The sequence below is a fragment of the Danio rerio genome, chromosome 12, assembly GCF_052040795.2.
Source record: "Danio rerio strain M-AB ecotype USA chromosome 12, GRCz13ab, whole genome shotgun sequence".
Lineage (NCBI taxonomy): Eukaryota > Metazoa > Chordata > Actinopteri > Cypriniformes > Danionidae > Danio > Danio rerio.
This window is the reverse complement of record NC_141032.1, coordinates 49,407,501-49,418,702: the sequence shown is the minus strand read 5'-3', so window position 1 is coordinate 49,418,702 and position 11,202 is coordinate 49,407,501. Positions and strand designations below refer to the sequence as shown.

The 11,202-nt window shown below is 39.7% G+C and overlaps 1 protein-coding gene and 1 long non-coding RNA gene across 10 annotated transcripts in view; one reads left to right on the top strand and one right to left on the bottom strand.

Moving 5' to 3' along the window:
• The window catches only part of LOC147841589 (uncharacterized), a 46,354-nt gene that overhangs the window by 27,659 nt on the left and 7,493 nt on the right, over positions 1-11,202 (bottom strand). The gene's annotated exons all lie outside the window — the stretch shown is intronic.
• The window catches only part of lhpp (phospholysine phosphohistidine inorganic pyrophosphate phosphatase), an 11,505-nt gene continuing 656 nt past the window's right edge, over positions 354-11,202 (top strand). For 2 of the 6 annotated variants that reach the window (XM_087274448.1, XM_087274446.1), the window contains exons 1-8: positions 354-510; positions 3,327-3,514; positions 4,350-4,503; positions 6,304-6,367; positions 6,510-6,602; positions 7,146-7,237; positions 9,675-10,291; positions 10,771-11,202. The exon at positions 10,771-11,202 is cut by the window's right edge. In XM_087274448.1, the coding sequence (XP_087130574.1) occupies positions 380-510; positions 3,327-3,514; positions 4,350-4,503; positions 6,304-6,367; positions 6,510-6,602; positions 7,146-7,237; positions 9,675-9,765 (813 nt within the window). In that variant the 5' untranslated portion in view covers positions 354-379 and the 3' untranslated portion in view covers positions 9,766-10,291; positions 10,771-11,202. 6 annotated transcript variants of the gene reach the window in all.

The window sequence follows — 11,202 nt, the reverse complement described above, 5'->3', positions numbered from 1 at the left end:
GACGCAATACTGACGAAGGATTGCCTGAAATGAGTGCTCACTCTCACACAGCACCATATTTACTCATTCACCGCAAGCAAATTATATAACGTGTTATGTAATGAAGTATACTATTATAAGTATATTAAAATAATGTATAACATAACATAATAATTTGCGATGTTAGCTATACATATTTATAGTTAAAGCCCAAATTATCTAAATAAATATCATCTCAAGTCTATCTAAAGTGATATTATTCTAACTATATAATCAGAAGAAATATAATATAGAACATACTTGTGCATTTCGTGTCCTTTAGTTTGGTCAGCAGCATCTCTACGTGCGCCCTAAATGAAAGAACTCCATTTCCCAGAAGGCCGTGCGGAGAGCTGTCAACATGGCCGCCGACAGCAGTCTGGAGTTTCTCAAAAGTGTTAAAGGAGTGATTTTGGACATGTGTGGAGTTCTGTATGACAGTGGAGAAGGAGGAGGACGAGCCATACACGGCTCTGTGGAAGCGGTGAAGAGGTGATAATAACTTTTTCCCAAATACATAATATTAATACACGTTGAATATACGTAATCATGAACTGACATGACGTTCAAAATAGCATTACCGTACGTCACCTATGCATATGGATATATATACTGTGCATATTGTCAAAATATCTGCATGTATACTGCATTAACCAGCATAATCCATCCTGCACCTGCTATTTCTGCCACATTTTGATGCATGTGACTTGGGTTGTGTCTCAAATGACGCCCTGTACAGCATGTACTCATTGTACACCATGTTCTTCATGTCATACACTTTCTACTAATGCACTCAACTGTCTGGTTAATCAACTTTATATTGTTAATAACACTAAATAATCACACCCTTATAAAAAACACTACTGTGATTTATAGTAAATACTAAAGTGTTTCTGAAACATACATTAGTAAAGTGTTTATACTATAGCATCTACAACACTTTGTTAATGAATACTCAAGCATACATTGAGGTAAAGTTGGCTTTCTATTTGCATATTCGTTCAGTTACAACTTGTGACAGGCTCCCTGTATTGTTTGCCATGGGACTTTAACTATTCGGTCTGAAATCAAAGGTAAATATGACTTCAAAACAACATTAGCACTATTTATTTGACTGTAAACAATGGTTTACTTTAATAGTCATTGGCTGCTAATATGATTTCACTATTTAGAATATGCAAAAAAATACTTTCCTGAAAGTATATTATTAAAGAGAACGTCTGAATGTGTGAAAATAAAACCAACTTTACCTCTATGAGTACTTCAACAAGCATACTGCAGTATTAAAATAAAAGCTTTGGTATCACACAGCTGTGTTTATTAAAGAAAGGGTACTCTTTCATTTTAAATTGCATTTTGAAAATTTAATAATGTTGGTTTTTAATTGTGATAATGTAATTTAAAAAAAGATTGTCAATAATCTAGTTATTTTGTTGATTAAGGTTCATATTCATAAGTGTACATTTTCTAAAAAAAAAAAAACCCTGTTTTACTGTGTTATATAAGCACTTAAAAATTACTTCTGTACTATTCAACATAGAACTAATAGAAAGGCCATTAAAACTGTCCATTTGTGTTCTGTTTTCAACATTGTACATTAATGTAAAGATTCTGCTTGATTATATTTGTGAGAATTTTATTTAATTATTTACTTTTTTGTTTTGTTCTTTTGTTTTTTTACTTTTTAAATTTTTTTTATTTACCTTCTATCACTCCGGCATGATACACTGACCGGCCACTTTATTAGGTACACCTTACTGGTACCGGGTTAGACTCCTTTTCATCCTTTGTGGCAGAGATTCAACAAGGCACTGGAAATATTCCTCAGAGATTTTGCTCCATATTGACATGATAGCATCACACAGTTGCTGCAGATTTGTCGGCTGCACATCCATGATGCCAAACTCCCTGCTCTATTGGATTGAGATCTGGTGACTGTGGAGGCCATTTGAGTGCAGTGAACTCATTGTCATGTTCAAGAAACCAGTCTGAGATGATTGAGCTTTATGACATGCTGCGTTATCCTGCTGGAAGTAGCCATCAGAAGATGGAGACACTGTGCTCATAAAGGGATGGACATGGTCAGCAGCAATACTCAGGTAGGCTGTGGCGTTGATGCTCAATTGGTACTAATGGACCCAAAGAAAATCTCCCCCACACCATTACACCACCACCACCAGCCTGAACTGCTGATAAAGGCAGGATGGATCCATGCTTTCATGTTGTTGAGGCCAAATTCTGACCCGAAGAGCTGAATGTGTGAGCAGAAATGGAGACTCATCAGAGCAGCAACGTTTCTCCAATCTTCTATTGTCCAGTTTTGGTGAGTCTGTGTGAATTGTAGCCTCAGTTTCCTGTTCTTAGCTGACAGGAGCGGCACCCGGTGTGCTCTTCTGCTGCTGTAGCCCATCCGCCTCAAGGTTGGACGTGTTGTGTGTTCAGAGCTGCTCTTCTGCAGAGCTCGGTTGTAGCGAGTGCTTATTTGAGTTACTGTTGCCTTTCTATCAGCTGGAACCAGTCTGGCCATTCTCCTCTGACCTCTGACATCAACAAGGCATTTGCGCCCACAGAACTGCCGCTCACTGGATATTTCCTCTTTGTCAGACCATTCTCTGTAAACCCTAGAGATGGTTGTGCGTGAAAATCCCAGTAGATCAGCAGTTTCTGAAATACTCAGACCAGCCCGTCTGAAACCAACAACCATGCCATGTTCAAAGTCACTTAAATCCCCTTTCTTCCCCATTCTGATGCTCGCTTTGAACTGCAGCACATCGTCTTGACCATGTCTACATGCCTAAATGCAGTGAGTTGCTGCCATGTGATTAGCTGATTAGAAAATTGCATTAATAAGCAGTTGGACAGGTGTACCTAATAAAGTGGCCAGTGAGTGTACATTGTTTTATTCTCATGTTTCAGTTGTTTACAGCAAAATAATAATAAAAATACTTTACTATTACCTACAGTCAGGGATTGTGCAGTATTTATGATACGTGCATTTCAAATATGTATTTTTGTATTTTATAGTGTTGATGAAAATGGCCTAATATTATGTATCAAAATACTTTAGTGTCTTATATTTTTATCTTTCAAAAATACTTTGTAAGAATTTGCAATTTTACTGCTATTTACTGCAATTTTACAGCTACTGAATGTGTGAAATACAAGCAAATAATATAGAACTATCTACCCAGATTGGTAACCAATGATGTGGAGTGTGTGTTGTGCAGTGTTTCATTCCTGTCTGTCTGTCTCTCTCTCTCTCTGTCTGTCTGTCTGTCTGTCTGTCTGTGTGTGTGTGTGTTGGTCAGGTTGATGGACTCTGGGCTGATGCTGCGTTTCTGCACTAATGAGACTCAGAACACGCGTGAGAGATTCGTGCAGAAGCTGCGTGTGATGGGTTTCGACATCAGTGTCAGTCACGTGTTTTCACCCGCACCGGCTGTAGTGCAGATCCTACAAAAGAGACACCTGCGGCCACACCTGCTGGTGCACGACGGTACTGCACTTCACCATCATAATCATCATCACATGCTGTGTCCCAAATCACACATATTAGTCACACATTAGTCCACTAATATAGGCTGCATTCCAGTCCAATTCTACTAACTTCCCTGTCTCGTTCCCTCGTATGTACGTCATTGATTACATCACACATTGATTAAGTCTCCACTTCTGGCGGAGCATCCGAATGGATTTAAATGCAGTGCCCCTAAAACCTGGTTTTGATGTCCCAACTGCATTGCACTCTGGGACATAGGCGCTGGAGTGACCATGTGAATCCGTCTCGCTCCAGTCCATGTACAATACAGTCCATGTAAACTTCCCTCATTCACTTGAAGTGGAACACACTTTAAAATCGCCTATGGGATTCTCTCTAGGGAACAAGGAAGGGGAAGTTTTCGAGTGTGTGTTTAAAAGTGTGTGATTATGCATGTAAATAACTTCTTCAATTACTGAGAAATGTAAACTAGGTGTGTTTAACTACACTACTTTAATAGGCTTTGATACTAATTGTAGCATTTTGGTGACTGTCGCTTTAAATTCAAATGAGATTGTGCTCTTTTTTGAAAGAGGGCGGGGCTACAATGCCTACGTGTCAGCATAGTGGCAGATTCAAAACAAGACTAAAGCCTTATGTCATTAAGGGAGAGATGGTCACTAGTGGGCGGGGCTTTTATCCTCTGATGACACGTACAAATGGAGAATGTCAATATTTCCTATATTTACACACTGCTGCAACACAACTGTGCTTAAATCTCTTATGAAAGTGATTTTTGCATCTTAGGTCTCCTTTAAATATGCCAAACTATAATATCCTTGGTGTGTTTCAGATCTGATCCCAGAGTTTGATGGTGTGGACACCAGTTCCCCTAACTGTGTGGTCATTGGAGACGCGGCAGAGAAATTCTCCTACCAGAACCTGAACGAAGCCTTCCGTGTTCTGATTGGCCTGGAGAAACCGGTGCTGTTCTCATTGGGACGAGGGTGAGGCTCACTGACTGCTTTCAAACAGGTCCTGTGGAGATTGATGCTTTATGTGTGTTTGGAGAAACATGGAAACCTGTTTGGAAACAACGTCATTGCGGCAGACCTGTGTGAATGTGCATAACGGTGTGCACGATAATGCATGTGAATAATAAATGTGTGTGTGATCGTGCATGTGATTTAAAGGTGTGTTGCATTTGAATAACGGTGTGTGTGTGTGATCATACATGTGAATAATGGCATGTGTGTGATGATGCATTTGAATATCGGTGTGTGTGTGTGTGTGTGTGTGTGTGTTTGTGATCATGCATGTGAGTAATGGCATGTGTGCTATGATGCATTTGAATAACGGTGTGTGTGTGTGTGTGTGTGTGTGTGTGTGTGTGTTTGTGATCATGCATGTGAGTAATGGCATGTGTGCTATGATGCATTTGAATAACTGTGTGTGTGTGTGTGATCATGCATGTGAATAATGGCATGTGTGTGATGATGCATTTGAATATCGGTGTGTGTGTGTGTGTGTGTGTGTGTGATCATACATGTAAATAATGGCATGTGTGTGATGATGCATTTGAATAACAGTGTGTGTGTGTGATCATGCATGTGAATAATGGCGTGTGTTATGATGCATTTGAATAAGTGTGTGTGTGTGTGTGTGTTTGTGATCATGCATGTGAATAATGGCGTGTGTGTTATGATGCATTTGAATAAGTGTGTGTGTGTGTGTGTGTGATCATGCATGTGAATAATGGTGTGTGTGTGTGATGATGCATTTAAATATCGGTGTGTGTGTGTGTGTGTTTGTAATCATGCATGTAAATAATGGTGTGTGTGTGATGATGCATTTGAATATCGGTGTGTGTGTGTGTGTGTGTGTGTGCGTGTGTGTGTGTGTGTGTGATCATGCATGTAAGTAATGGAATGTGTGCTATGATGCATTTGAATAACTGTGTGTGTGTGTGTGTGATCATGCATGTGAATAATGGCGTGTGTGTTATGATGCATTTGAATAAGTGTGTGTGTGTGTGTGTGTGTGTGTGTTTGTGATCATGCATGTGAATAATGGCGTGTGTGTTATGATGCATTTGAATAAGTGTGTGTGTGTGTGTGTGTGTGTGTGTGTGTGTGTGTGTGTGTGTGTGTGTGTGTGTGTGTGATCATGCATGTAAGTAATGGAATGTGTGCTATGATGCATTTGAATAAGTGTGTGTGTGTGTGTTTGTGATCGTGCATGTGAATAATGGCGTGTGTTATGATGCATTTGAATAAGTGTGTGTGTGTGTGTGTGTGTGTGTGTGTGTGATCATGCATGTGAATAATGGTGTGTGTGTGTGATGATGCATTTAAATATCGGTGTGTGTGTGTGTGTGTGTGTGTGTGTGTGTGTGTGTTTGTAATCATGCATGTAAATAATGGTGTGTGTGTGATGATGCATTTGAATATCGGTGTGTGTGTGTGTTTGTAATCATGCATGTAAATAATGGTGTGTGTGTGATGATGCATTTGAATATCGGTGTGTGTGTGTGATCATGCATGTGAGTAATGGAATGTGTGCTATGAGGCATTTGAATAATGGTGTGTGTGTGTGTGTGATCATACATGTAAATAATGGCGTGTGTGTGATAATGCATTTGAATATCGTTGTGTGTTTGTAATCATACATGTAAATAATGGCGTGTGTGATGATGCATTTGAATAACTGTGTGTGTGTGTGTGATCATACATGTGAATAATGGCATGTGTGTAATGATGCATTTGAATAACAGTGTGTGTGTTCCTACATGGGATGCTCCTCTGCAGACGCTACTATAAGGAGACGGACGGCCTGAAGCTGGATGTGGGTGTGTACATGAAGGCACTGGAGGTGAATACAGCAGGTCAAAGGTCACGCATGTTGGATGTGGTTCAGTGAATCTTCTTTGATGACGATTGCAGGGATGTGACAGGAATGATAAATTGTCCCCATGGTGTGTGTGTGTGTGAATGTGTGTGTGTGTATGTGTTAGTACGCATGTGATGTCCAGGCTGAGGTGGTGGGAAAACCTTCATCAGAGTTCTTCAAAACAGTCCTCAATGACATGAACCTGCAGCCGCATGAGGTATAAAACACACACACACACACACACACACACACACACACCTGATGCTGTGTTTAGAATTCTGTCATCCATTTGGTGATTTTGGTAGTTTTTTTTAGGCGTCCTTCATTATTATCATCAGTGTAAACAGTCTCTCTGGTCATTGTGTGTGATGTTTGTCATCTTCTTTTACACTTTAAATGCTTCACACTACATGTTTGCTGCATTCATATGTCTGATGCTATTTTTCTATGTGCAATTTGATTGGACGAGAATCACAGGACTGATTAGTCTACTTAGCCAATCACAGTAGACACGAAAACATAAAGAGAATAAGAAGTGACTGCATGTTACAGAAAAAATAGTGCAGCTAAAGTACCGATACAGCAATTTAAAATGTGATTAAATTTTAAAACTGCTTAATTCCTGAGAAAAAACTACTCAATTCCAGTGATTTGAGTTGTTGTAATTGGTTACTTTCACTGCTGGTTCAGATTAAGACTCTATTAAAGACTGACTTCTGCGCTCTGTGTGTGTGTGTGTGTGTGTGTGTGTGTGTGTCAGGTTGTGATGGTGGGTGATGATCTGGTCAATGATGTAGGAGGAGCTCAGAGCTGCGGGATGAAGGGTCTTCAAGTCAGAACTGGGAAATACAGGTTTGTGTGAAGAGAGTTCATATATAAAGACAGAGCAGAAATCAAGCTGGATGAACTCCTGTCAGGATCAGTGTGTATGTATGAGCAGCAGGTGGCGCTGCAGGACAGTGTCTGAAACAGCTTATATTCAACACTGTATATAATGAACAACAGAAATGTCAAACAAGAAACAAATCAGAACCAGAACAAATGCAAAAAATCTAAAAAAAAAATGCACAATTCAAGTCTAATGTTGCATGAGGTATTTACAGTAGGACATTGACTAAATATGTGCATGACATTGACTTCTCTTGAAAAGAAAAATCAATCATTTTTGATCCATTTATTGTATTATTATCTATTTGCTAAGATATGCTCTTGGGTAATCAATAAAAATGCATTGCCAAAAATCAATAAAGTCAATAACATACTCATATTATGTCAATTTCCTACTGTAAATATATCAAAACTCCATTCTTGATTAGTCATATCCATTACTAAGAGCTTGACTCTTAAAATTTAAAGGCGATTTTCTTAATATTCAGATTTTTTGGAATCCTCAGATTCCAGATTTTACAATAGTTGTGTATTAGACAAGTAGTATCCTCCTATCCTAACAAACCAAACATCAACGGTAAAAGCTTATGTATTCAGGTTTCAGCTGATGCATAAATCTCAATTTGCAGAATAGTAACAAATAGCATCTGAGACATCTATAGCATACAGTTGAAGTCAGAATTATTAGCCCCCCCTAATTATTAGACCGCTTGTTTTTTTCCCCCCAATATCTGTTTAACTGGGAGAAGATTTTTTTCAAAACATTTCTAATCATAATAGTTTTAATAACTCATCTCTAATAACTGATTTATTTTATCTCTGGCATGATGACAGTACATAATATTAGACTAGATATTCTTCAAGACACTTCTATACAGCTTAAAGTGACATTTAAAGGCTTCACTAGGGTAATTAGGTTAACTAGGCAGGTTAGGGTAATTAGGCAAGTTATTGTATAACGATGGATTGTTCTGTAGATTATTGAAATAAATTAGCTTAAAGAGGCTAATAATATTGACCTTAAAACGGTTTATAAAAAATTTAAAACTGCTTTTATTCTAGCCGAAATAAAACAAATAAGAATAAAAAATAAAAAATAATAAAAAAATATTATCAGACATACTGTAAAAATTTCCTTGCTCTGTTAAACATCATTTGGGAAATATTTAAAAAAGAAAAAAAAATTTAAGCGGGGCTAATAATTCTGACTTCAATTGTATATATATATATATATATATATATATATATATATATATATATATATATATATATATATATATTCATTATATTTTAAATTGAAGATTAAGTTCTGTTAAATTTACATATATTTACATATGGTATATTTAAAGTTGAACAAAATAAGTTCTGATATATTTACATGTGATAGATTTACATATAGGCAGTGCTGTGGCGCAGTGGGTAGCACTGTCACCTCACAGCAAAAAGGTCGCTGGTTTAGGTTCCGGCTGGGTCAGTTGGCGTTTCTGTGTGGAGTTTGCATGTTCTCCCCATGTTGGTGTGGGTTTCCTCCGGGTGCTCCGGTTTCCCCCACACTCGAAACACATGCGCTACAGGTGAATTGGCTAAGCTAAACTGTATCCGCTGCGTAAAACATGTGCTGGATAAGTTGGCGGTTCATTCCGCTGTGGCAACCCCTGATTAATAAAGGGAGTAAGCCGAAAAGAAAATGAATGAATGAATATTGACATATATTTAAAACTGAACAAATTAAGTTTTGATATATTAAGAAGAAAATGTTCCCTGAAAGTGCTTAAATTTGACTTTGGAAGACTTTGTAGGAACCCTGAGATAGACGCAGACACTGATCTGAGATCTGTCCAGTGATGGAAATAAGCCTGATTGCTGATCTCACTGCAGAAATAACGAGTCAGTGCTGTGGAGTTTAGATGGTTCAGCTCTTCATCATCAGCGCTGCTAATGAGCCAGTGTTTCCTGCTGAGCCGATGATAAGAGTCCCAGTAAATACGGTTGTCTGAACACGCCAGGCCTGAAGAAATCAACATCACGACCATATACCCGAGGTCTTACACCTTCCCTAAAGATGTGCAATATTCAGCTCTTCACAACAAGTGTGGCAAAGTAGATATTTACATCATCACATTATATCAGATGCAACTTGTTGTAGCATACTAGAATAAAATACTCCAACTAAAAATCTTGATGGCGTGTTATTTACTACAATTTAATACAATTTAAATGTATTTTTTCTAATAATTCAATGCAGTCATCAATTACTCCCTTTATATTAAACAAAAAGACTACATTACCCATGATGCTGTGCAGACCATTCCACCTATCAGAGTGTGGCAGGAGTCCTTTAGTCACTCCCATGTCTGACCTCCACCGATGCATTTCTGATGTGTTTCTTGTGTTCCTGCAGGCCGAGTGATGAGTGTGACCCGAGTGTGAGAGCAGATGCGTATGTGGATGACCTCTCCGCTGCTGTGGACGCCATATTGACCAATCGCTGATCTATAACTGATGATCACTGATGCTGTACTGTAGCGCCTCTCATGCAGATGCACTGACGGAATAACTGTGAAAGAGACTCATAGTAGACCGGTTTAACTCATTTCTCAAATCTGTTTAGGTACGAGTTTTGATAAGTGATGTTCCTGTGTTTATTAAAGCTGTGGTAAAAAAACCTTTGAGAAATCCATTCTGAGCTGAGTTTATAACAGCAGAGGGCGCTCTAGGCTAGAGTTTAACAGGAGAGCGCGATCTAGAGTGCCATCTGCTGTTAAACTCTAGCCTAGAGCGCCCTCTGCTGTTAAGCACTAGCCTAGAGCGCCCTCTGCTGTTAAACTCTAGCCTAGAGCGCCCTCTGCTGTTAAACTCTAGCCTAGAGTGCCCTCTGCTGTTAAACTCTAGCCTAGAGCGCCCTCTGCTGTTAAACACTAGCCTAGAACGCCCTCTGCTGTTAAACTCTAGCCTAGAGCGCCCTCTGCTGTTAAGCACTAGCCTAGAGCGCCATCTGCTGTTAAACTCTAGCCTAGAGTGCCCTCTGCTGTTAAACTCTAGCCTAGAACGCCCTCTGCTGTTAAACTCTAGCCTAGAGCGCCCTCTGCTGTTAAACTCTAGCCTAGAGCGCCCTCTGCTGTTAAACACTTGCCTAGAGCGCCATCTTATGTTCAAAACTAGCCTGGAGCACCATCTGCTGTTAAACCCTAGCTTAGAGCGCCATCTACTGTTAAACACTAGCCTAGAGCACCATCTGTTGTTAAACACTAGCCTAGAGCACCATCTGTTGTTAAACACTAGCCTAGAGTGCCATCTGCTGTTAAACACTAGCCTAGAGTGCCGTCTGCTGTTAAACACTAGCCTAGAGCGCCATCTACTGTTAAACACTAGCCTAGAGCACCATCTGTTGTTAAACACTAGCCTAGAGTGCCATCTGCTGTTAAACACTAGCCTAGAGGACCATCTGATGTTATACACTAGCCTAGAGTGCCGTCTGCTGTTAAACACCAGCCTAGAGCGCCGTCTGCTGCTAAACACTAGCCTAGAGCGCCGTCTGCTGCTAAACACTAGCCTAGAGCGCCATCTGCTGTTAAACAGTAGCCTAGAGCGCCGTCTGCTGCTAAACACTAGCCTAGAGCGCCGTCTGCTGTTAAACACTAGCCTAGAGCGCCGTCTGCTGTTCAACACTAGCCTAGAGCACCATCTGCTGTTAAACACTAGCCTAGAGCACCATCTGCTGTTAAACACTAGCCTAGAGCGCCATCTGCTGTTAAACACTAGCCTAGAGCACCATCTGCTGTTAAACACTAGCCTAGAGCGCCATCTGCTGTTAAATACTAGCCTAGAGCGCCATCTAATGGTCAACTAGCCTAGAGCGCCACCTTTTGTTCAAAACTAGCCTAGAGCACCATCTACTGTTTAAACTAGCCTAGAGCACCATCTGCTGT